Below are 27,286 nucleotides of genomic sequence, written 5' to 3'. Positions count from 1 at the left end.
CACCCACCCCCAGTAAAAAACAAACAAACACTCAAACAAGACTCAGTCAGTTATCTTTATTTCTCCAAGTAACCCGTTGGAACAATGAAAAAATAGTGCTTGTTGAAAATCCTCCACAGCCCAACGTGTCATGTTCTTCGTATTACTACAGTACCATTAGTATATCACCCTCAGCTTGCATCTACACTGAATTTTGTCCGTATATAAGCGATGAGGTGGAAGATTTTTGTCAATAGCCACACACACACACACGCGCGCGAGTCAAAATTACACAAAATGAGTCCAAACAGAGGCCATGTGAGTCGAGGCAGAGTGATAAATGCAGGAGTTGAGGCAGATTGATGTTTTACAAATGAATGAATGACACAACAATACACGGAGGATTTTTTTGGTAAACAGTATTAAGTACATAAAATTGATTGAAAAAGAAAACGCACTGTGGCCTGGTGAGTTTGCACTGCTGTAACAGCCACAGTTTAACACTAAGAGAACGCCTTACATTCTACAGCAACAAAGCAACTTATCAGGTTATAGCAATTCTATCGACTTTTGCATTTCAAAAAAGAACATCTGAATAAATAAGACACATTGCAGCATGTGCACAGTGTAAAACATATTTTGGTTTAAATAACCCCTCCCCACCAAGAACCCAGAGAGCTGAGTCACACATTTAAATAACATTACATTCATGTAATGAAATGTTTCTTCATCATGTCCCTAACAGCTATGAGTTAGATAATAAAGCAAGATCTAGTCTCAGACAAAGAACAGGTAACCAACAAAACGTTCAGAGTGAGCACAGTGGCACATTAACACAGAGTAGCAGTACTCAGAGTCAATTACAAGCTTCAAAGGAAACAGAACGAAAAAACACTTAGCTTCAAACACTACATGACTGGCAGATCTCAGCAGCGTCGGGTGCAAGAGGTGGCTTCTAATGCAGTAATGCCCACAAATAAAAGTGGAACCTCGTTTGGGAGTCTTCTTCTCGGCAGGCTGATTGGGGCAATGCCAATCAGGAGGCTTCATTCTCCTGAACAGCTTTGTCATGCAGCTCGTGAAGAATGAGAGTCAGGATTGCTTTCAGTGTTGCATACAGAGACTTGTTCTCCTCTGAGCCAGGGTCCATCTGCAAAGCAAACTGCACTGCATCATGCCCAGTAAACACTTAAGTAAACATGTTCAATACATGCTGTTTGTTAAAGCTCACCTTAGTAAACACTTTAATGGTTTGGTTAAGAAAACTGGTCTCCAATTCTTTAGGCACTGGCAGGAGATGAGCAGCACAGTCGAGGATGCACAGCAAAGTGAGCCGGTGACCCTATCAAAAGGAAGGAGACCATACTGTGTCACATTACAGGATCACATAGTGCTGGGTGAGACACTGGGTGTGTCAGGATAGCAGTTAAATTGTCACTAATCTGCGAGGGATGAATCTGAATCTTAGCAAGATTGGTTAGCAAGCTACATCCAAAAACCAAGTGCAATGTACAGACACACATATCTGCTAATACCCAATTATTCCCTGCAATGACCTTACCAGTCCGTTTATTCCATTAGAGACTATAATATAGTGGAGCGGCCCTGTTCAGTAACTGAACTAGCTGAGATGAAGCATCCTATGAATGGTGAGTTATAAAAAACCCACCATCTTGTTACTAAGGTGGAAACTATCCATAGATGTCAACCCTGGTTTTTTAAAACGGCCTCTAAATTTGCTATTTAATGGCATTTTAACATCCTTTTTATTTGGCCTCTTTCTGGCTTTATTAGACAGATAAAGTGAAGACTGACAGGAAAGAGATAGTGGAAGACATGCGGCAAAGGGCCATGGGTCAGACTCAAACCCAGATCGGCCGCTCTCATCCATGCGGCATATGGTCACCTGCTCATCCAACTGAGCTAAACCGGCGCCAGTCTACATGTATTTTGTGGACTTCGAGGTGTTCAACTATGTCCCTCAGAGTATTCTGTGGAGTATTCTTCTTCAGGAGTATGGGGTGTCTGGCCCGTTGTCACAGGCCTTCGGTCGTTAAACAACCATGGCAAGATCTTGGTTCACACAGCCGGTGTTCTGGAAATCCATCAACCTGGCAAACCATCCTACCCGTTGTTTCAGCGCATGCGCACAACATGAAATTAAGTGGCGAACCGTCCTACCTTTGTGAATATCAGCTAGAAAAATACTCTGACGGGTAAAATTAAGTGCCAAACCATGCTACCTTTGTGAATGTCACCTACAAGCATACTTTAACGGGTAAAATGAAGTGGCAAACCATCCTGGCTGTATGAAAATGAGCTACAAGCATAATCTGATGAGCAAAGTTAAGTGGCAAACCGTCATACCTACTTAAACTGGTGCTGGAATTACTCTGTGACAGCACAAATGTGCATAAACTACTTACGGTAGGACATTTTGCCAAAGTAGGATGGTTTGTCAGAACACTGGTAATAAGTTGGACTGGCTGGGGGTTAGACTCTGCCAGGGCTGCCCTTTGTCACTGATTCCGTTACTAATTTTTATGGACAGAATTTCTATGCATAGCCTCGTGGCAGAATGTTTCCACTTAGGTGGTCTCAGAAATTTGTCTCTGCTTTTCGCAGACGATGTGGTTCTTGAAGGATGACCTCCTACTCACACTGGAGTGGTTCACAGCCGGGTGTGAAGTGGCAGGAATGAGAATCAGCACCTCCAAGCTTGAGGCAATGGTCCTCAGATGGAAAAGTGGGGAGTGCTCACTCTGGGTCAGGGACAAGTTAATGCCCCAAGTCGAGGAGTTTAAGTTTCCTCAGGGTCTTGTTCACGAGTGAGAGGGAAGGGAAGAGGAGATCGATAGAAGAACTGGTGCTGCGGCTGCAGTGGTGCGGACGCTGCACCGGTCTGTCGTGGTGAAAAGAGAGTCTAAAAGTGAAGCTCTCGATTTACTTGATGATCTGCGCCCCATCCTTCACCTATGGTCACGACTCGGGGAAGTGACCGAAAGTTCAAGACTCAGCAAACAGGGAGACACAACTTTGTTTGTGTTGTTGGTGCCTCGTGGAGCACGTCCAATGCAGTTATCTGAAAAATACTATGATCAGATTAGTTTGTGCTTCACTTTTGTGAGTGAAATTCCAGTAGCTTCAACCGTGTTTGTAGTTAAGTAGTTTTATGAATGCAAGTTAAGATGAACTAATTTGGCACTGTTTTTGTAGGTGTCGCCATTTGAGAGCAACAACTTAACGATTGCTTACATGTGATGGGTTTAGGGGACATCTGTAAATTGTAGCTATAATTGTAGCTATAACAAAATAACTTGAGTTACACTTGTTCCAAACAGCCTCACAATTTAAACAAGTTAGACAAACAATACATTTTCATTGTCCTCCTCACTTACTGACTTATTGACATACACCACCCAGTGGAAGTCAAATACTACTCCTGAGCCTTACTGCAGACTTTTTTGAATATCTAGTATTGATGTTAAGCAAAATTACATTATCAGCTTAATTAAAGGCATCATGGGACTAATTCTTCAAGCCCATTACTGAGTCAAAGGGTCTTGAACAGAAGGACAATAGTTCCATTAACAGACTGGGCCATTTTTTTTACAAACTTTTTTAAAACCAATTCAGAACTTTCTTTGTTGGGATTTCAAGACATTAAAAAAACTAATTAAGCCAATTTCATGCTCCATGTTTTCTTGTGTACATTTCACTACAGTAGCTTTGATTTTTCAAAGTTAAAAGAAATATTTTCTTTTAATATGCAGTGCAACCTTTCACGTCATTCAGCTGTTTAACAAAGTCTGCTATCCCTGTTTGGTTTAGACAGCAATGCTTGGAAGATATTTCACACAGTCTACCTTTTCCAGTGAATCGAGGGCGTTCTGTGGGTTTACATTCCTTTCAGTGAGGGCTTTTATATCCTCACTGCTGATGACTGGATCCTTAAGCTGCTCCACCCATGACCACATCAGACTAGATAGGACCAGAGGGTCTCTCTCCTTGCACAGCCTCTCCCATGTTCCCTCTCTGGAGTTCAGCTCCATCTGCACAACACAAAACAGACTGACAATGAAATGACTGAAATGAAGTGCCAGTAAGAACACAGTTCCAGGTTCAAGTTAAACTATGTACAACAGTTTTTTTATAAAAAAAAAAGAGAACTAGATTAACTCAACACGCATCTCCTATGGTAACGACAGTGTGATTCTAAATACACTGCAAGACAATCTATGATACATGAGACCCAGAGCTGTCTTTTTTTGGCAAATGTAAGCTAAAACTGGTAGGTCTGCTAACACACTAAAACTACACATGGAGCAAATACCACTGTGATCTTAATCTGATTATTTAACTGAGCTGCCCATTTTTAATTTAGTTTATTAGCTAGATTCTGGGAGCACAGCTAAGCTATACCTAGCTAGCTACCTTTATCTTGCTTGCTAACATTATTACTGACAAAAATCACATGAATGGAAGTTCCTGTTTGCTAGCATGACAAAATTAGAGCAGCACAGTACAATGGTTAGCACTGGTGCCTCGAGGTCCTGGAATCTAGTCGGTCACATGTATGTATTATCACTGTTTTGGCTAATCCTAGCATGACCTCTGTTCAAACACAAAGCAACAAGCTGTGGATGTCATTAAAAACAATTATGGTTTGAGGTCACACAGTAGACCTAGCAGTCAACACAAAGATGGGTAAGCCCAAAGCTGTAAAGACAGAGCACTCTTTTCAAAACCCTATTGGTCAAAGGTACTCTCTTCCTCCCGCTGCTAAAAATAACAGGCTAATCCTGGAAGGTTGCTAATCTATCATCCTTCCCTTATGAAGAGTCATAGATAGCTTTTCTAGCAATTGCATGAAAAGTAAGAATTTAGCCGGAGAGCGTATCGACTATGAGACAGTCCAAAGTTGCACTTAAGGTGGTGCAATTTACAATTTGAGATTGTAATGTTTAGAAAATCTGGTTAAGCAGGTTGGAAATCTGGCTGGAAAGTAAGTGTAATAGTCCCTGCACAAGTTAGGTGGGGCTCACCTGCCACACTGACACCTTGGAGGTGAGATCCTTGTCTGTCAGTTCCAGGGCCAGAGCTTTTGCCACCACGAGGCACCTGCTCTCTGGTGAGAACTCAGACTGGAGGGTGATGAAAGGAACCTCTGAGAAGTCATCTGCACTTCCACCCATTGACACATTCTCCTTACCAGCTACCAGTTTGCTCTTGACTGCTAAGGCAGGCAGTGTGGCATTGCAGTGGGATCTTCTACTGTCCTCAGAGAAATCTAAAGGCAAACTCTGATGGCCTTCACGGAGCGGTCTTTTTAAAATGGGAGATCCAAGGTCTTCCTTTGTTTCTATACTGGAGTTCTGATTGTTCTTAAAAATGTTCTGAGTAGAGAGGTTGCAAAATCTGGAAGGGTTACAGGCAGTAAGGCTGCTGTGAGACAAGGAATGTTTGATCAGGCAGTTGATTGGTTGGTTGTTCTTCAGATTTCCTAAAGGATGCTGGCATTGCCCCAGCTTGTGAAGAACAGAATCGCTGTAGCTCCTGTTTTCGCACAGAGAAGATCGCTGGGGGCTCTCTCCATTCTGCTGCCTCCACAAGGGGTCAAGCTCATTGTCACTAATTAGAGGCTGATCGTTAGCAAGTCTAGGCTGTATCAGTGCTGGACTAAGAGGATGGGATGAACTACATAGAAGGGGAATCCCTTTCCCTTTCATTTCCTTCCCAAGCTGTTGAAGGGCCTGCTGGGACACCGTCTTCTCTACCTCAGCCGTGAGGTCGGGAATCTCCAACCATTCCTCCTCAATCACCACCTGTCTGTTGGCTGCGATGTCAATTAGCAGCCTGCACACCAGCTGGACAATCTTTGGCACGTTCTTCATCTGCCGAGCCTCGTAGCCATGTAGCAGGTGTCGTTGACGGGTGAGATACTGGGACAAAGTAACAGCACCTGCTTTGGGTTCAGCGCAGGAGAAGACACTTCGAAGAGGAACAAGGAACTGGGCAAACTCCCTGACACAGAGAAGCTGGCCTCTGGTTTGGATGGAGTTGGGTCTTTTGGCTCGCACAAACAGGATGGCTTGGTCAGCGTTCATACGAGTTGTAAAGACCAAATAACAAGCCAACAACACACCTGAATGATGCAAAATACAAATTAAAAAACTGATATATTTATAGAGTACAAATGCAGATTTGAGCGATTCCAGACTGCTCGTGTTGCAAACCTGTTCTTCCAAGGCCAGCATGGCAGTGGACAGCCATCTTCCCTTCTTGGACAGCAAATGACATGACTTTTACCATGTCAAGGATTGTAGTCAGAGATGCCACACCATAATCTTTCCATCCAAAATTGTAATAATATACTGAAAGATAAAAAGCCAGAGATTAGAATCAAAAGGAGTTTTTAATTGTTTGTGCAGTACATGGTCACAAACATCCATCCATCTTCTTCTGCTTATCCGGAGCCAGGTCACGGGGGCACCAGCCTAAGCAGAGAAGCCCAGACCTCCCTCTCCCCACTCACCTCCTCTAGCTTGTCCAGAGCAACACCAAGGTGTTCCCAGACCAGCCGAGAGATGCAAACATTGCACCCTAAATCAGTTAAGATAATCTAATAAACAAGAGCAGCAATGACAAGTTGGTGGTAGTTTTACTTGTTTTTTCTTTCCCTCCAAAACTAGCTTGCTAATTAAACAAGGTCTCAGTCCCACAGGCCTAGAGATTAGCCAGCAATCCCCTGGCAATTTCTGGTCTCCAGGAAGAAATAAGCTGTAGTGCCTCTTCACCTCACTGTGCAATACCTTTTGTGCAATACTTTTGTAAATAGTCAACGGTGCAATAGACTCAATACTTGAAATGTGCAATTCACTTGTATTTTTATTTTTATTCCTATTTATTCTATTTATCCCCTTCGTATATTTAATTTATATTGTCTCTGTGTGTGTGTGTGTGTGTGTGTGTGTGTGTGTGTGTGTGTGTGTGTGTGTGTGTGTGTGTGTGTGTATATATATATATATATATATATATATATATATATAATATTCTGTAACTCTGTAACTTCTGTCGGTGCTGTGCTTTTTTGGAAATCGAATTTCCCAGAGGAACCCACCCGAGGGATTAATAAAGTTCTATCTAATCTAATCTAATCTAAATGTGAATTCTCTGACTGGTTCTTAAGTGGTTGCTGGAGGTTTCCTGGACTTCCTAGTAGGTACTGCACCAAAAACCTTGTGATTGCTTTGGTTGCTAGCAGACTACTGTCGTCACCATGAGTCGCAACAAAGCCACTGACTTGTCTGCAAACGCAATTTTCTCTCCGAGCAGTAGTGAAACAGTATGACAAACAAAAAACAGAGAATGTTCACCTTCAAAGTAAAGTATTGCACCACTGCAACAAATACATTTTAAAAGGTGCATATTTTACTTTGAAGTTGAATGGTCGCCATTTCCAGTTTGTGCTACACTCACACTACCACTTGGTAGTTTGTGAGTGTTTGCAAGGTAGTAGGCATCTTCCATTCAAATTATCGGAAAACAAGATCCAGCACTGTAAACCTCTTCCAGCAACCTCCAGGCACCATTCACAGAATACACACCCTAGCAACTGTTGGTTATCAGAGGGGTCACTGCCTGGTCTTCAGGTTTGTGTGAATGGGACTTCAACAATCCATTTCCCAGCAACTGCCAGCAACTGTCAACTGCTCGAGAAACAGAAATTTTTCTCTTACAACTAGTGGTTCCCAAGTATTTACCAACTGGTCTCCAGTCTAGTGTGACTGGCGCAGTCAGCCAGGTTCAATAATAGAGTTGTAAAACATACAACTTGAAGTAACTTGGAATAAATTAATCTTGTGCATGAATAAGATTGTAAGTGTTATAAACACTTATATTATAGAAATTATTTTTTAGATGAATAAATTCTTTTGTTACTTGTGTTTAGGATGAATATAATTAGTTCTGAATAACTTCCTCAGTCATTGTTGCATTTTCTGCACCAAAGCAGAGCGTGATTTTCCCCTAACATTCCTCCAGAGCTACCTGGGTTGAAGCGTAAACTCTAAAAGCGGAATGCTGTAATAGTTTTGACACCTTTTTCAGGAAATGTCTTGAGTGGACATGTTTGACCATAAACATGTTTGGCACAAACTTCAATCACTTGAGCTGATTTTGCAACCACAAGACATGGGCATCTTGAAGGCATTGAACCAATTATGAACTGCTCTGTATATCAGCGTTTTAGACTGTGTCCCGAGAATTCAAGTGTCGCAATGGCCCAGTCAAAGTCCACACCAGAACCCAATTGAGACGCTGCAATAAGACATGAAGAAAGCCACATATAAAGCAATGCCTGCAAACCACAATGAACTGAAGCAATGTTGTAAAGAAAAGTGAGCTAAAAAAAAAAAAAAAAGACATGAAAGACTAATGAAGCCCTACACGAAACTATTACTGTTGGTAAAGGTGTTTCTAAGCTACTGATTCATGGTGTACTCAAGTTTGTCAACCACTGCTTCAGCTTTTGTGCTTGGGTTTTGTTAGATAAATATTGACAGTGTAATACAGTTTTGTAATACATTAAGCACATTTTATTACCCCAAGATAAAACTGTGTTTCCTCGAAAATATACTTACTGCTACCATTTAAATTCAACTCCCAGAATAATGTGTTGTTAGAGGATCAATCCATTCTATGGAAAGGCTCTCCTTCCATTATTATTTGGTTAAATATAAACCACTGATTAAAGCTTGGTGGATTTTTAATAACTTGTTGAACTTGAACTAGTTGTTGCTGAAAAGCGATTCAAAACACATAAAGGAGCCTTAGTCTTACACTGAATGATGCATATTTTCTATACAAAATACAGGAACTATCAATCATTTTAGAAACACACCTCAAAGACTAGTTTACAGCCGCCACTTCCAACATCTCTGTAAAGATCTTTGACACAAAGGGAAAATGTTAACATGATACGTGATCAGGTGATTAACAGACTCACACGATTGTTGCTTTGGCACTTTTCATAAGATTTGCTTCTCAAGGAGTGAAAAACGTTGCACGACAAAGACCAATATTAAGATTAAAGCCAAGTGTTTAGACTTGAGACTTTTTACAGACTGTCAAATAAAACATTGGGGTACGCAAAATGCACGTTTTGATGAGGTGACATTGTCAGAATCCCAGGAGAGCCTATTAGGAAGAAGGAGGAATGAAATCAATCCCCTTGCAATTACTTGGTTACTAGGGACTGCATGTAGGCAAAACACAACACAGATGGTACTGAGGGAAATGTTAAATCTACCTTAGCCTGTCACCTGCTCCACTAACTGCATACCTTGTACCATAACTCAGGCTCAAGAAAACTAAATGTATACTTTTTCCATTATTACTATCTGGTCACATGATCTTCTATGTTAAGAATGGTCTCCCCTCTTAAGAATCTACAAATCTACCTAATCAGGGCCGAACCATTGATTCATTAAGAAAAACCCCACATCTGTCACTTTTCATTCTACATCCTCACAACGTTTTCAATAGCTGTTGGTGCCAAGTAAATCTGCTGTTGGGGCCACTTCCAGAAGGATCCAATCAAAAAGCTACTGATACACACGTCAGTGGTGTATGAGAAACAGCTCTTTAAAAGACGGACAGTTTAAACAGAACCAGGAGTATATTAAGCTGTCAGTGACACAATAACAGTGTAATGTTGCAATAGTCTATCTGAACACTGCAGCTCAGGAGGCAGGACAGGTCACCTACTAATCAGAAGGTTGGTGGTTCAATTCCTTTCTGCTCCAGTCTGCATGCCAAATATCCTTGGGCTAGACACTAACGCCAAGCACTTATACAGAAAAAAGTGCAAATGGGCGATAAAAGCTCTAATTAAGAACCAGTCCATTTACCACGTCTTGAGCCACCCCTTGAAGGTGCAGCAACTTATTAAAATGAGAACAAACAGTATTAGTATCATATTGAAATACAGTATATATTTATTTATTAGGGCTGCAGCTAACAATAATTTTAGTTATCGAGTAATCTATCAATTAATCAGATAAGAAATACTTTTGTCTTATTAATAAAAAGGTCTTCCAGAATTAACTTCTCTTTGGCTTCCATTCTAGAAATTGTTTGACTGCGTACAACATCATAAAAAAAACAAACCGTCTCAGTAACCGCTCCGCCTCTTCACTCTTGTGTAAACTGTGCCAGCGTCATCGTCACTGCTGCCTTTGTGTCTTTGTTTCAAACTGGGCCCTGAGTGGGCTTAACGTGGGGGGGGGGGATATGGCCTAAAATCCATATCGCAGTATAATCTGAAACATGTGCGGTAACAATATATATCTCGATATATTCTTTTCTTGTGTATACCATATTTTCCGCACTATAAGGCGCAGTTAAAATCCTTTAATTTTCTCAAAAATCGACAGTGCGCCTTATTTATGAATTCTGGTTGTGCTTACTGACCTTCAAACTCATTTTATGTGGTACACGACGCTCAAAATACGGTTTTGGTAAGCTACAAAGCCACACCGCTTGATGGATTGTCGGAGCATTATGGCTACCATAGTCAGGAGCCTTGCGGAGGAATCTGGGTCCAAAACTCCGTACGCTTCAGGTCCCAAAGTCAAACGAACACTGTGGCATCACTGAGATTTAAAAACTGTCTAAATTCACTAGCTACACAGCTATGTTAGCATAATATAACCACAGTGAAGCTGGAGGATGAACACTAACTTTTTTCCACTCGATGAAAGTTAACGTGAGGGTTCCCGATGGGACAAATGCAATCGCATGGCAGGATGCTGTAAATGGATCAAACTTCAGTCAAGAGAACAACTGAGAAATCCAGTTAGTCATTAATATACTGCAACAACGTGGGAATAGAGAAGCTGCGAGAGAAGAGGAAGTGCAGTTTTTGGCTTTTCTCATATTCCAAAACGTGTTTCGTCTCATCGCTATTACTGTCGCACGGCATAATTTGCAGATGATATTGTTTGCAGCTGCTGCTGCGATGCTTTTGACCGAAAAAGGCGAAGCTTGATGTCACCATCAACATGCGCTATCGTGATAGTGTCAAAATCTCTACCATTGGCCAAATTCATATCGTTTCTACCGTATACCGTTTATACCGCCCACCCCTAACTTCATGTCAGACTTCTTGCCCACACGCTGCTCCTAAATACGTTTGTATTGCAGGTCTGTTTTTAGCTAATAAAACACTGGCGTTTACACCGTCTAACACATCAACACGCTACAGAGCCGTGCACTAAACAACACATGAAAGCACAGACCTTGTGTCGAGGTTTTTTTATAATGGAATCATTCAAATTACTCGAAGAATCGTTGCAGCCCAAAGGCAAAAACAAAGTCTGAACAATTCTGAGCTTGAAAGGCCTTTAACACATCGGGCCAATCCACCACTGATAGTAATCCGCTGTGTGTTTTTCTATCCAGTTACGCTTTTACTGCATTGGCAGGTCTTTGGAATCACTGTCATGTTGAAAAATAAAGCTGTTGCCAATCAGACACTTTTGCATGGTGGATCAAAATATGACTGTAGTCTTCTACATTCATTTTGATCCCCAACACCACAGGCTAAATTGCAGCCCCAAAACCATGACTGAGCCTCCACCGTGCTTTAGATGGCTGTAGATAATCATTGTTATACCTTCGTCCTGACCTCCTCTGTCTGGTGACAATCATTTCAAACAAAGATTTCCATTTTTGGCATGTTTTAACCTCAACTTGTGCCATTCCATAAAATTACTTCTTGAAAAAAAAAAAACATGGCTACCATTCCACTGAGGTCAGTTCTTTTGGGTCTTTTGCGAACAGACCAATCTCTCAGGTTTCTAGATTTTTTCCTATTGTTTAAAGGCATGACTCTCACACACTGTTCATCTGCTGTATACATATTTCTTTTAGGCCTGACATGTTCTCTTTTGTCCTCCACTTATCCAGTTTCTTAAATAAAATGTAAGGACACACTGCACACTATGCTGAGATATGCCAAGTTTTCAGCCAGTCACTCTTTGGGAAGCAATTTGTTGGTTGTAAAATCCTATCTGATGACGTCAAACATAATACCTTTGAAATTTTTCAGACTAGTAACAATGTACCTAAACATTAAAGTTTAAAAAAATATTATTTCTTTGCCAAGTTGTCTTATATGTGTAGACACAACACACATCCCTTGAGTTTGGGGGCTTTTTATGCTTGAAAAATTGATTCAACTCAATTCAATTTTATTTATATAATGTAGCACCAAATCACAACAACAGTTGCCTTAAGGTGCTTTATATTGTAAGGTAAAGCCCGTACAATAATACAAAGTTAACGTTCATAAGTCAGTGTTGAGTGGCTTAACAAATAAATGATGAAGTACAAGTAGAGCAGGGCGATATGGCCAAAAATATTTATCACGATATATATTTGAAAATTTGTGATAACGATATAACTGACGATATAATTGATGCGAGACAAAATACAACTCCACAACATTACTAGCGCAAAAAGACAACCTTCCATTTATTTTCACTTAAGAAGCTGGTTTTTATGTACATTAAAGCTTTATAAAAATGTAACAGGGCAAATGCTAATTCCTTGCTAAAAGTTTAACCAAAAGGCATTTCCAGTAGAAATGGGCTGACATATCCTGAGCATAACCATGTATAATATCCACTGAAGTTAAAAAGAGGTGCTTTGCAACATTAAACTGCAGTGTGCAGCACGTATTTTTTGGACCATAAGGTGCATGGGATTATAAGGCACATTAAGCGAAACAAAGCAGTCAGATAAATCAAACTTTATTAAACTCATTCTTCTTGCTTCCTCCACTTCTGTACCATTGATTCATTAATGTTGAATTCTCTGGCAGCTGCTCTATTCCCATGTTGTTGCAGTATATTAATGACTAACCTCGTATTGTGGATGGATTATCTCAGTTGTTCTCCTGACTGAAGTTTGGTCCGTTTACAGCATCCTGCCATGCGATTGCATTTGTCTCTAACCATGAAGAACCTTCACGTTAACTTTTATAAGTGGAAAAGTGTTAGTGTTCGTCCTCCAGCTTCACTGTTTATGTTATGCTAACATAGCTGTGTCGCTAGCGATCACGTAGCACATCATTATATACCAACTAGCCCAACTTCAGTAACCCTACAAACGTCACTGCTGTTTAGTTTCCTGTCTTCATTTATGTTGGAAGTGATAGCAGAGCTGTACGTTTGATTTTTTTCAGAAATCTCTCAGTCAGAACATGCTATATCATGTTTAGGTAACTAGCGAAACTAGCGAGCTAACTTCCGCTAGCTTCCTGCTAACTTCTAACTCCGTTAAATGTAATAAATTATGTTTTCATGGATGCCTGGAAGTTAAACTTCATAGTTACCCCTGGTAAAGCAGCAATGCTGATCGTTTTATTAAAGATGAAAGAATTTAGACAGTTTTTAACTCTAAGTGATGCTGCAGTGTTGCATACGGAGTTTAGGACCCAGATTACTCCCAGATTTAAGAGCATCTTAGTCCAACAAATACGACAATAACGACGGCCGCTTGCATGTTCTGCAAAAAAATGTGCTTTGTTGTGTATCTGACGGACAAACACCAAACCAGTTCCACATCACTGAAGTTGCACCATTTTTACAAACCAATTCTGGTTCATCAGTTTCACTCAACAATCGGCCATGTGCGTATGAAAACAAAGGCACTGCGCATGCGCGTTTTACTCCCATTCTATCGCGATATTTCATTTTCCTATCGTTGCCTAACATTATCAGAATCAGAAACTTTATTGTCATTGTCATGAGAACAACGAAATTAAGAATGGTCCCCGATCATTGCATCATCCCTAGCAATATCAAAATATAAATAAAACAATAAAATTCAATAAATAAAATAGATAGAATACTTAAAATACTAATAAGATATAACAGTAAAACATTCACATACATTCCCACACACATGCTTCAGACTGTGCATAGATTAACACAAGAGTGGCGTGATGGACATTTTTTTTGTAGTATTCAGATGTGTTATTGCAGTTGGATAACAGCTGTGTTTGAGTCTATTAGTCCTTGCTCTGATTGCCCTGTACCGTCTGCCTGAGGGCAACAGTTCGAACAGGGAGTGGCCAGGATGTGAGGTGTCTTTTATGATGTTTTGGGCCTTTTTAAAACAGTGGGCATTGTGTAGAACTTCCAGTGTGGGGAGAGGGCAGCCAGTGATCTTTTAGGCGGTGTTAATGATCCCTTGGAGTGCTTTCCTCTGAGCCCCTGTGCAGCTAGTGTACCAGATGCATATGCAGTAAGTTAGAACACTCTCAATGGTGGCTCTGTAGAAGGACACCAGCAGTCTCTGTGTGATGTTATTCCTCCTGAGAATTCTCAGGAAGTACAGTCTCTGTTGGGCCTTTTTCAGCAGCTCGGAGGTGTTCACACTCCAGGAAAGGTTCTCCTCTATATTGACTCCCAGGAAGCGGAAGCTTGCCACCCTTTCTACACAGTCCCCATTTATGAATAGTGGTTGGATCTCTGCCTTTTTCCTTCTGAAGTCTATTATGAGTTCTTTGGTTTTTGAAGTGTTGAGGAGGTTGTTATTGGCCTTACACCATGACGTCAGCTGCTCCACCTCGTCTCTGTACGTAGACTCGTCTCCCTTGGAAATGAGCCCCACCACTGTGGTGTCATCTGCAAATTTCACAAAGATGTTGCTGTGGTGGCGAGGAGTGCAGTCGTGTGTGTAGAGAGAGTAGAGCAGTGGACTGAGCACACAGCCCTGGGGTGAGCCAGTGCTGAGACTCAGGGCTGAGGATGTGTGATGGCCAACTCTGACTCTCTGTCTACGGCCCGAGAGGAAGCTATTGATCCACATGCAGGTGCTGTATGGAAGCCCCAGGTCTTGTAGCTTGGCCACCAGTTTGTGTGGAAGGATGGTGTTAAAAGCTGAGCAGTAATCCACGAAGAGCATCCGCACATAGCTACCATGCTCTTCCAGGTGAGTTAATGCAGCATGGAGTGCTGTGGCTACAGCGTCTTCCGTGGACCGGTTTGCTCTGTAGGCAAACTGGTGTGGATCCAGGCTGCGGGGCAGGGCTGCTGTGATGTGTCTGCGGACCAGCTTCTCAAAGCATTTCATTACCACTGGGGTGAGTGCCACCGGTCTGTAGTCATTCAGGCCGGTGATGTGGGGCTTCTTAGGCAAGGGGACTATGGTGGAGGACTTCAGGCAGAGTGGGACAGTCGCCTGAAACTTTATTGTCATTGTCATGAGAACAACGAAATTAAGAATGGTCCCCGATCATTTTTTTTTTTTTTCCAGAATCAGAAACTTTATTGTCATTTATTGTGAACGGTATAATATGGCCCAGCCCTAGGTACAAGCACTGGACGGAAATTGAAAAGTCTTTAAAAGACCTTCAGTAGGTCTGGTCGACTACTGAATTGAATTGAACTGAACTGAAAGCCTTCATTGTCATTATACACAGTATAACAAGATTACAACAGCTCTATAAAGGTGCACATGTGCTTAGCACATTAAAAAAAAAAAAAAACTATACAATAATTGCTCAAGACTGCTTAAAAAACTTGACAAAGAATGTCTGGTTACGTGGAAGCAGAGCACAGAGGAATGAGGGGTGGCATAAGAATTTTTCACAGTGTTGTATGATAACAGTGAATAACTGTAATTGTTCTTTTTTTGTGCTTTTGTACAGTTTTTTTGCACATGTTTTAACTGAACTATACATTATCTGCTGAAGGAATGGAATTTATATTTGCAACTTGTTTAGCCAAACCTTGCTAACCTCATGAATGAAGCCCAGCTGCAAAGTTAAGTGTGGTGGACATTAAGAGTTTTAGAAATGAGGCCGTCAAACAAGCTATTCCACCATGATTATAAAAGGGTATTACCTAGTCACACAACTACTCGTGCACACCGTTTTTGGCCATGTTTGGGGCAGTTCAGTGTATAAGCAATAAGTAGATATGAGAACTTACTGCCTGCCTCCATGAAAGTTTCAGGTCGGTAAGTGAAGCCGCTCTCTTGCTCCAGTGGGTTTCCACAGCTGGCATGTTCTCCAGGTCGCTGCAGGTTAATAACGGTTTTCAAACCACACCTGAGCACAGCAGTCCACAAAACAAGTCAACACAGACACACAGAGCTGTTCTATGTCTCACAGTTCTTCTGTTTATAACGATGTTCATTTTAAATGAGATGTGAAAGAAATAGAATGGACCTTTGAAATTGTTCAATTATGTTATATTTCTCTATGATCTCAGTGGAAGGCCTTGCCATAGCTAGCAAGTTGTCAGTAATCCTGTAATAAGAGAAGATGAAAGGTTGAACAAGTAAAAACAGCAAGATGGTCAATATCAATACTAAAAACTATTCAGTATCTAATACTGAACGTTTGGTGCAGTCCCTCACTTTATTCTATGCCTGACACAAGTTGTTTTAGCTTCTTCTCCCTTTAACTCTACTTCCTTTTGATTGGTTGCCCTGCTAAGAGTCAGAGCTGTGTGGCTGAGATGACAACCCTCACAGGGTTTACTTAAACATACACTGCCCTCATTATTTGAAATTGTGGCCATGTTAATGGCCATTTAATATGGCTATTAAATGCAGTACAGTACATCTGTACATCTGCCCACTTTAAACTACATGGACACTCTAAGATATCGACATACCAGGATGAGTAGAGTCCCTTGATGGCTTGCTCCTCATCACTCCAGCGAGAGGGGTTCTCATATTTGCAGGCTTTCCCTCCACAGGCCATGGAGCACTGCATGTGACCGGGGATGACATGCCTCAGGGTCTCACCCATCTTGGTGTACTTTGCAGTAGGGACCCTTGTATTGGCTAATGGTACAAAAAGAAACATAAGGAAATTCTTCATTTGCAGAAGAAGATATCATAGAAATTGCAACATTTCTCATTTTCTTCAGTGTGGTTACATCTGCTGGTCTTGCACTGGGTGACGGACTGAGGCTGGTTCATGCTGACAGCCACCATGACCGTGTGGGAGGAGGAGGAGGAGAGGAACTCCAGGGCAGATCTGCACTGCCGCTGCAGAACCCTCAGCAGGATGTCCGAGGCAGAGCGCCTGCGGTCATGCCACTTCACTCTGGCCAACATCTCACCGGCGAAGGAGCGGCGTGCTTGATGCTGCTGCATCCTATAGTGCTGCTGCCTGCACACCACAGCCAGCGCCTCTGTGCTAACAAAGGCTCCTGGCTCAGCACTTCTGTGCCCATGATGAATCATGGCTCAACAATCGCCCATTGCTGATCAGTTCATCAGTAGCATTTGAAGTGTCACCATGACAACCATCTCCAAAGTCGTCAGTGGGAGGTGGGACAGGGGCTTATGTTGTTCTCACACAGTGCGCACACACACCATGTCACAGATCTGAGGCAGGCAGGCTGCTTGTAAAATGTCACACTTGTTTGGTTTTTAAAGCTGTACATCTACAGTAGCCACGAACACACGGCACTGGTCAGCAGGTACAATGGCACACCTTTTTCTGCTTTTGATTGGATCATTATTAACCAAGTGCACTGGATCCAAATATATTCAGCAGAAAACTGTACTGGAGAGCCAGGTGAGTTCCTATTCATATTAACGTAATGTAATCGTCAATTATACACAGGATAGCTTAAATGAAATCCTTGTTATTGGCCCGAATCATATTTCCCACATTATATTAATCTAAAGCAATGCAAGAGACATATACATGCATGTCTCTTGTATATATATATAACACACATGTAACACACATACAAGAGCAATTATGTCTTTGCATCAACAAATCAAACACAAACTCAACTGCTGTAACAACGTGAATGCACTGGTTAAAATGAAGACAACAAGCTGTGGTTGAAGGCTGCGCTACAGTTCATCAGCTAGTCTACCACTAAACTGCATCCAAAAGGTGAAGTGATACTGTGGGCTCTGTGAGTGTATGGGAGCAGCAGGACGGCTGGCTGACAAAAAAGTGAGAGCTGCTTTCACTAGCTGCAAGGGACAGAGCCTCAACAACACCGGCTGAAAATCTGCCACCTTCATACTTCCTACTGTAATATTTCACAGATCAGTCTGTCTTACAGTCTTTCAGTCAGTGCAACCAGGCAGACATCTGACAGTACTAAAACTATCACAGAAAGCCAAAAACATTCAGACAAACATTCATATTAATCAATATATAAATTGCATTTATATTTCTTGGTACTATCATATGGATACTGGAGAATTAGACTTTAACTTGAGTGATTGAGTTAGTGATTCACTATTAGGAACCTCTGTTTTTTCAGCCTGCGCATCACTTTTTAGATATTTATTAAACGGTTGTCACAGCAGTGGAATCGCTTTGGAAAGCTGTCTGTCTTGTGCCTTCTCACTCGGACCCTATATAACTTTCTTCTTCTTTCTTGGCTCAGTGAAAACGTACCTCTCCAGGTAACACGTGTTATAAATCTGATGATGATTTGGGGTCTGCACATCTGCAGCCCTGACATTACTAACACTGCCTCCTTACTCACTGAGTTTAGAAATCACACACCACAAACTTACATGACATGGACAAGAGTTTGGCCCACAGTCCCAGTACCACAGGTGTGTGAAATCAAACACCTAGGCATGCAGTCTGTCTTTACAAACATCTGTGGAAGAATAGTGAGCTCTTTAGAATAAACCAAATTCAAGCACAGTAGCATAAAAAGGATGTCACAGTTGGAACAAGTCAGTCTGTGAAATGTCTTCTCTTCTAGGGGTTCCAAGTGGTTTTATTGCAGGATTTAATTGTTTACGACCCACAGCTGCTCAACTTTGCAGGGAAAAATCCCGTAAAGTTTAAAGAGTAGTCTCACCAAGTGCTGAGGTGCATAGTGCATGAAAGTTGCCAACACTCAGTAAATGCAAAGTTCCAAACCTCCTCTGGCATTAACATCAGCATGTTGGGAGCTTCATGGCGTGGGTTTCCACGGCAGAGCAGCTCCTGTAGATGTAACCTGTTGCTTGTCCAGTACTTTACTTCACATAGTGTATATTGGTACACACTGTGAAAATCCCCAGGCTTGTAAACTCACAATTTGACACACAATGAGACAGGAATGTAACTTCACTTCCCAATATATTTGCCTCTACATACTCCCAACCCATTATCAACAGTGACAGTATTAAAAAGATGGAACCAGCCACCATTACATCAGCCTCTGATTTTGGACTCCAACATAGGTTTTCGACCACCATATTTGTTTTTTGAAACTCAAAGTGACCTTTGAATCGACAATTATGAATTGAGTGGCTCTCTAATCATTCAACAAGTTTTGGAATAGTCAGACAACACACTCTCATTTCATCCACCTGTTACATACAGTACACCACACACATTTTCATTCATCTGTTTTGCGTATAAGAGCTGAGAATAAAATAAGGATTATCTTGATGCTCCGTAAACCTACATTAAAGAAAACCCAACCAGACGTGAAATTCACTCCTAACTCAGTCCTGTGCCATCTCCTTGCCAAATAAAAAGCAGGTGTTGTTCCTGTGTTGTTTGTGTGGTGCAGAGCTCTCCTACCTGCCTCCATCTCTGTGCTGGTCTCTCCACTGCGGGCTCCACCGATGGAGTTAGGCAGGTCACTCAGTATGCTGACACCTGCTGCCATGGCACGGGCTGAAAGGTGGGAATAAACATTGTGTCAAACGCAGGTGGGAGGAGAAAAAAAACATAGCAGGAGCTTTTCTCGTGCCGATAACACAAACAGTGACAAGGTGTGCACACGGATGAGATATAAGAGCGTTGCCTGGCAGGAGAGCCCAGGGGAGAGAGGGAAATGTGCAAACTGAGCCACCGTGTCAGCAGATTGTGTGTTGGTCTGACCACTGCACCTCTGGGAGCAGGTGCATACAGCCTGGGGACAACAGCAGCAGCTGCTGCATTACAAAGTATGAGAATCACAAAGACTACAAGATGAGCACGCAGTAAAATCGCTGCATGATAATTTGTTCCAAATCCACTTCAATAAGTTCCGATTTCTCCTGTTTTACAAGACTGATGACACATTTATCAATTATTCAGGTGACCACATCCTCTTTCAGAGCACCAATACCTTACTTGAACATGTAGCCTGATATAACAGTTGTGCCACACCAATCTTCCAGAGTGTCGATTTAACTTTGGGGACCAACCATCTCTCACGTTACACCCAGAGCTCTAATAGGCCTTCAACATCGTGTGCTAACTACTGCTGGAGGAGTGAAACTCTGCACCTTTCAGGCTGTCTGCCTCAGTGAGACCCATCAAAAATTGAGCAGGGTCACTGTATCGCACATGCTGACTTTTTGATGGGCAAATGATTCCCTGACCTTTGACTTTTCCTTCCTCCCTGAAGTTAATGCAGAGAGCTTAATCAAAGAGCAACGAGGCTGCAGGCCAGATTTACTAATGGCCTTAATGGCCTGCTTTTTTGCCACACAAACACACACATCTATCTATATAAAAGAAGAGTGAATAGCTCAACAAGTGTGTACTAATGATGGCTGCACGATAACAACCAAGTCTGTGCTAAGCTGTAAAACACAAGCTCAGCTTTGAACACATAATAAAAAATAGCAAGCAATCTCGTGAACATAATGTGCACCAACAAAATGTTCAAATCATTCTAACCTGTCTGTTTTTTCAGAATGCTGAAAATTTTGCTCTTATTTTTCCAGCAAAATAAATCACAAGGTACTGAGGAGTGATCTAACCAGTCTTACAGTTCTATCAGTCACTGAGCGCAAGACTCATGCATCCACCAATTCTTTGTGAACACGTCGACTCATGTCTAGTACCAAATACACATGCACCCTACAGGCAGACTGAAAGTGTAAAAACTCTGGTGCATCCAGCAGTCTGTGTTTGTGAGGCCTAAAAATAAGTATTTGACTAGTACTGCAAACAGGAAGAGTAAACATTCAGGCAGCCGCTTCTGTCATTTAAGAGATTTCAATCCCTTCAGGGTTTTTTTTTTTTTTTTTTTTTTAAACACATTTGAAAGCATTCCACGTTTAGGACACTATTGTTGAGACTCCTAACGTCTCTGAATAATTGACAGTGTAAAGTTATAGCCTGTCTTTTCAGTATGACACAGGCTGAAGTGCTTCCACCTTCAGCCTGTGTTTTGGATAGGTAGCCTATCCAATCAGTTCAAGACTCTGCTGGGCTGGAGCCTGACACTGCTTGGCTTTGTTTATAGGAAGCTCTCGATAACAAGCTGGTGAGTGAGAAGCTGTTCTTCATGACCAACGTGACGCATGTGTATCAAATATTAACAGTTATGTGAAACTGATCTAACGAAGCCACTGTGAATAAATCTCTTCACTCAACAGAGTATTAGACACAAATCAGCCAAAACGCCTCACGCATTTGTGCCGTATCCATAAGCTCCTCTGGGAAGCTGGTGTGTTGGTGGACATGACCCAGTGTGTGAAAGCTGAGCGTTACCAGCTAATGAGTGTGGGATGTGACAGTCGCTTCCACTGAGTGCTAATAAAGAAATATGGCCCATTAAATGGTTTTCCTCACACCATGTTTCAGTTACGGTAATGTGACTAATCTGGAAACAAGTCAGCCAGCAGAGTAAACAGCCTCCATAAGAATATAGCACAACTCTGTGTCTCCGTTCATATATTCGTCTTTTCTAGTGCGCTGGCTAACAACTGGTGATTAACAAATTCGGTTGCATAGCCTGGCCCCCTCTCTCTCGTCGCTGTGCTGAGATCCTAGTTTAAATGTGAAGTTTGAGTGTGCTCTCCATGCATGTTGGGTTGTCTCCTGCTTCCTCTCACAGTCCAAGGACAAGCATGCTACACTATATTGTGAAATGTATTCACTCAACCTAAATCACCTAAATTTAGGTGTTCCAATCACTTCCATGTCCACAGGCGCATAAAACCAAGCATCTATGCATGCAGGCTGCTTCTACAAACATCTGTGAAAGAATATGTCACTCTCATGAGCTCAGTGAACTTCAGCACGGTACTGTGACAGGATGAACCAGCTTTGAAATTTCCTCACTACTAAATGGTCTACAGTCAGCTGTTATTGGCATTATGGAAGTGACTGGGAATGACAACAACTCAGCCACAAAGTAGTAGGCCATGTAAAATCACAGCGTGGGGTTAGCAGATGCTGAGTCACATAGTGTGCACAGGTCCACAGCCTTCTGCTGAGTCAATACACCTAAGACCTCCAAACTTTATGTGGCCTTCAGATTAGCTCGAGAACAGTGCTTAGAGCGCTTCATGGAATAGGCTTCCATGGCTGAGCAGCTGCATCCATGCTTTACATCACCAACCAATGCAAAGCATCAGATGCTGTGGTGTACACCAAGCCACCACTGGACTCTAGAAGAGTGGAGATGCTTTCTCTGGAGTAACAAATTCAATGGATGAATCTGGATTTGATGGTTGCCAGGAGAACAGTACTTGTCTGACAGCATTGTGCCAAGTGTTAAGTTAGGAAGGGGGATTACGGTGTGGGGTTGTTTTTCAGAAGTTGAGCTCAGCTTCGTTCTAGTGAAAATAATCTATTAATGCTATAGCAAGAAATTTTGGATGATATTTGTGAGAACAGTTTGGGAATGGCTCCTTCTTGTTCCAACATTACTGTGCACCAGTGAACAAAACAAGGGCCATAAAGACATGATAAGTTAGTTTGGTGTGGAACAACTGAACTGGCCTGCACAGAGCCCTACTTCAACCCGACAGGACACCTTTGGCATGAACTACAGAGGTGACTTTCTCATCCAAAATCACTGTCAGACCTCACAAATGTGCTTCGGGAAGAATGGTTACAAATTCCCACACGTAAACACAGCTTCAACTCTTCTGGTAAGGATTGCCTTACCAGCTGTTATAGCTGCAATGGGCGGACCAACATCATATTAAACCCTATGGATTAAGAGTGGGATGGCAGTCAAGCTCATATCTGTGTGAAGGCAGACAAGCGAATACTTTTGGCATTATAATGTAGGCTAACTGGTGATTTGAAACTGTCTGTAGGTGTGAGTGTGAATGGCTGCCCATCTGTTAGCCACGCGACTGACTGGCAAGGGTGTAACCTGCATTTTACCCTGTCAGCTGTGATAGGATGGACCATATCATGCATGAAATTACAGCTCAATACCACGCTGCTGAAATACAATGTGCTTGTTATAAAGTTGTTCACAGGAATGAACCATTATGTGGCACAGATTTAGAAAAAGATCTTCAATAAAGTATATGAGCAGAGCAAATCGATGGTTTGCTATTATCCAGTTTGCAATTTTTGTAGCCTCAACTTAAGTGCTGCTGTACTATTGGTTTTAAGGATTATTATGAATCATTATTATTATCATTTATTAATTTTAGTCACAGACGTTACTTTAGAGCACAGGCCAACTCTAGAGTAGGCAGACATTGTTCCAGATCTGGACCAGATGTCATTCTTTAGCGACCCAGACCTATCGCTAGATTTTGAATGACCATTTATATTTTAACATGTGAAACTTTTCCTTTTCCTCCTGCTGAGATGGTTTATATGTAAAATGTAGGTAAGGAAAAAGAAGAAACCGGGAAACCTTTTCAAAAGCTCAATTTTTTTTATTATTATTTATGAATGCAAACACTCCTAAAGTAACAGTTAACTTAAAACAACTTAAGTGCTTTCTAGCTAACATTCACATACATTCATACTCCAATAGATGCATCACAGAGCAACTTGGGGTTAGTATCTTGCCCAAGGATATTTGGCATGCAGACTGGGGGAGCCAAGGACTGAACCACCACCTACTCCACCTCCTGAGCTACAGCCACCCAATTATTAGAGTTCCTCCAGTTCATTTAAAAAAGATAATAATTATAAGCATTGTTGAAATACTGTTAAATTGTACTTTCTGTTATTTGACAGCCATTATTTACAGACGATGATATTTCAGACCTTTGTTTAATGAAATCATCTCTCATCTCTCTCCAACAGGAAGAGAACATACGAGTAAACAGAGTGCACAACTAACCTCAGGATGACAAACATCTCAATTCACTTTGTATACATTCCTTTAAGAAAATACAACCTGATAAGTGAGATTTTTCTTTAAATAGGCTGCATGAAAAACACACTAAGAACATAGCATGACACTTAAGTACCTAAGTTAAGCTTTTCGTAATCCACCTTCAGGACATTAGTTTCAACAGAGCAGATCTATGTCAACAACATCCACTGTCACATTATTAGGTAGACTAGTTATAATCTTTTCCTTCACCTCATAAAATTTTCCATCAAAGTAAAGAAAAGTGATTAGGGAAAAACAAGAGACCAATGTTTTTGGACTGTCTGATCACAAACCTGGATGATGTGCCAAAGAGCACAATGCTCAATTTACTGTATGAAAGCTGGTGTTCATCCTTTTTCACCTGTCACTCATTAACGAGCTAAACCAGAGAGCAACAAAACCCCAGTGGGACATTTTACTAATCACTTCACACACTCAGTCTCTTCTGTCTGGCAGAATCACACAACACAGGGAAAAGTCTGACAGGAGAATTATGAATGACCCCTAACCACCGACAACCCTTATGAGTGAGAGTCATAAATAACACAATTAGAGGCATGGAATGATCTTTCATGGGGAACGATGCGATTGGCTTAAACATCACAAGCACTATCTTACATGTATCAGAATTTGTGTGAGACACACTGTTGTTTTGGCCAGGACGGACTCCGGAGAGTTGGGTAACGCTGGCCCGGTGGTGCTGATGCTGCAAGATGAGGACTTACCGCTAGCTGATTAGCTTACTCTGCTGTATTAGCTGAAGCCAGCACAGTGACTAGAAAAGGCCCAGCTTACCGTTGTTTGCCTGTCGTCCGAGTACGTAGCTGTCGTTACAATTTTTGACATAGTCGATTCATCTCTTCCAGCTAACAGTCTTATCGCTGGCACGTCGCAAAGCGGCATCTTCTTCTTCGAGCCACATCATTTGGTCAGCTAAGTGCAGCTAGCTTACTAGCTAACTTAGCAACCTGACACGTTGGTCATGGGGAACGGTCCAATTGCGTCACGTGACCACGAGCACCCCTCAATTTGCATTTTGTAGTCTGGTAGTTTGTTTATCCAGAAGCTACAGAGCCACTGTCCCCAAAGTAAAAACAAAGGCATTTGGGCTCTATTGCGATAGAATTTAAAAAACAAAACAAAACAATGGAACTGTACAACCGATGTAAAGCTGTAAAGAATTTCACCTGTGATGTAATTTCACAATTATTCATCTAAATTTAAGATATCATTTTCAGTATATAAAGCAAGGGCGTAGATTTGGCATGGACGGAAGGGACATGTCCCCACCAATAATTTGATCGATAAAAAGAAAAAGAAAAAACCGATCTGTCAGCGTCTCATTCACCCAGCGGTGCAGAAAGCGTTAAATTACTGGAGTCCTACCTCATGTGACAAATATGGGCAATGTGATTGGCTGTGCCTCTCAGGGAGCTCTGTTTAGTTTTAGCAGCAGCAAGCCTGCGCTGCGAGGACCTGCAAGGAGGAGAGGAGGATGGCAGCAAAAAGGAAGAACCTGGATATAAGAAAGTGTTTTTCAAAGAAACCTGTAAGTCACTTAAAGCCAACTTAACTCATAAAATGTGTCCGTCACAATAACGTTACAGGCTATGCTAGGCTTTGGCCCACATCAGTCTAAAACTGTATGTAACCACGAATAACGTTTTTTGGAAACTAACTGCACAACATGCAGCACTATTAGTTATCTCGGTCTCAGAGCAGCATTTCTATTTTTGATTGAAAGTGTCAGAGAAAACAGCAGCCTCGAGCAAGCCAGGATATTAGTTTACAGAGGCTGTTAGAATTATATGTCTAACGTTAAAATGTTGGAGACACAATAATTTCATCCTAATGGTAATGATAATTTCATAGGGTTAATTTTTGAGACAAAATATCACAAAGTAGTCATGATTTTGCAAATATTCCACCTCGTAGTGCAGTTTGCACAAATTGTTTTTAAAATGCACTCACACTACAAACATTACTGATGAGTCTAGATCTGCACAAACTGACAGAAACACTGAAGCAGCTCCACATTTTAGTCTTATTGTCATGTATGTCCTATTTGTCAGGTGACAGGCGAACCAACACAAAGCTCAGAGATCAATGGTGATACAAGATCACAGGTGAAATTGATAATTTTGTGGTAATCTTAGACGAGTAGTTTTATGGACAAAACCCACCAGGCCATTCAGTGTTCCCTTAGTGCTAATGTATAACGATGTTGGTGTACTATAACGGAACTAATGTTGTGAAGTCCTTAAAGTCATATTCTTTTATTGTCTTAACTGTATTTGAAGCTATTTTTATTTTTGTATGATACTTGATTTATATGGAATATGGCTGTAACATGGTAGACTAATGTGCCTGTGTTAATTCAGCTCCATATTATTGTGTGAAGTTGCACTGGGTTGGGAGTGGTTTTGTGTGTGTGTGTGTCACATTTTTGGTGAGCCAATGGCTGGAATGGGGTTGGACTAATTAGAGGCAGGTGTACTTGATTGCACTGATACACTGGTCTACTTATAGCCCACACTACAAACACTGCTGTGTCGTTTTGTCTCTGTGCAGGTATGTAATGTGATGAAATCAGATGTTTGGGTTTTGTGCTATGAATTCTATAGTGAAAGTGTCGTTTTGTCTCTCTGTGCAGGCCAGGGCCTATTATATGCCACAGCCTAAGGGTAGCAGAGTTGCAGAGGCTGGAGTGACCACTGGCTATTTGCTTGCAGGGTGGTGGGTCTCCAAGGACAACTTCTAACCCTGTTAAAGGCAACACGTGGAGTGCAACTGGCCGTGTGGCATAGCTGGCTCTGGCCTTGGGACTGTGTTTTTATACGATTCATAAATGGGACACTGGACTGTTTTATCTTTTATCTCTTGATATTTTTTTTTGTCAATAAATTATCTTTTAGAATTTTATTGACTGTCATCTTTTTGCTCACGACTGAGACGGTTGGTCAGACCTAGAGTCTTTCTTTTGGTGTGTTACAACTGGCGTTGTCGACAGGGTCTGGCTACCATAATCTGTAGTGGGCAAAAGCAAGATGACTGATCAGAGTGAATCACAGTCTGGCCCAAATAGAGAAGCACCAGTTTCTAGTGCAGGGTTTAGGCCCTTTGGTATGATCCCTATGTTTAATATGGTCACAACTAAATTTAGAGGGAAGGATTCAGATATTAGTCTAGGTGAATGGAAAAGTAATTTGCAGACAACATTTGCTTTG

At 41.6% G+C, this 27,286-nt stretch overlaps 1 protein-coding gene and 1 long non-coding RNA gene across 5 annotated transcripts; one reads left to right on the top strand and one right to left on the bottom strand.

Moving 5' to 3' along the window:
* Nucleotides 1–41: 41 nt before the first annotated feature.
* On the bottom strand, nt 42–25,403 carry ptpdc1a (protein tyrosine phosphatase domain containing 1a). 4 transcript variants are annotated; one of them, XM_086291198.1, is made up of 10 exons: nt 24,855–25,402; nt 19,565–19,660; nt 16,674–16,845; nt 16,223–16,303; nt 15,984–16,102; nt 6,216–6,353; nt 5,025–6,124; nt 3,846–4,031; nt 1,211–1,321; nt 42–1,129 (listed from the first exon to the last, which is right to left on the bottom strand). In XM_086291198.1, the coding sequence occupies exons 2-10, from the start codon at nt 19,650–19,652 to the stop codon at nt 1,016–1,018; spliced, it is 2,109 nt and encodes a 702-aa protein (XP_086147324.1). In that variant the 5' UTR covers nt 19,653–19,660; nt 24,855–25,402; the 3' UTR covers nt 42–1,015. The 4 variants fall into 4 exon arrangements, with proteins under 4 accessions (XP_086147324.1, XP_086147327.1, XP_086147326.1 ...); XM_086291201.1 differs by having other exon boundaries at nt 19,569–19,660; XM_086291200.1 differs by lacking the exon at nt 24,855–25,402 and adding an exon at nt 18,556–18,644.
* On the top strand, nt 24,692–26,981 carry LOC147329839 (uncharacterized). Its single transcript, XR_015129033.1, has 2 exons — nt 24,692–25,608; nt 26,713–26,981. It is a non-coding gene; the product is annotated as an uncharacterized LOC147329839 (long non-coding RNA).
* Nucleotides 26,982–27,286: the final 305 nt, after the last annotated feature.

The sequence above is a fragment of the Aulonocara sp. 'chitande type north' Nkhata Bay genome, linkage group LG5, assembly GCF_057382095.1.
Source record: "Aulonocara sp. 'chitande type north' Nkhata Bay isolate Kocher_YH1m ecotype deep benthic linkage group LG5, A_spYH_male_GT1.1, whole genome shotgun sequence".
NCBI classification, from domain to species: domain Eukaryota; kingdom Metazoa; phylum Chordata; class Actinopteri; order Cichliformes; family Cichlidae; genus Aulonocara; species Aulonocara sp. 'chitande type north' Nkhata Bay.
Note: the sequence above shows the minus strand (reverse complement) of the source record. Positions and strands in the feature narration are given on the sequence as shown.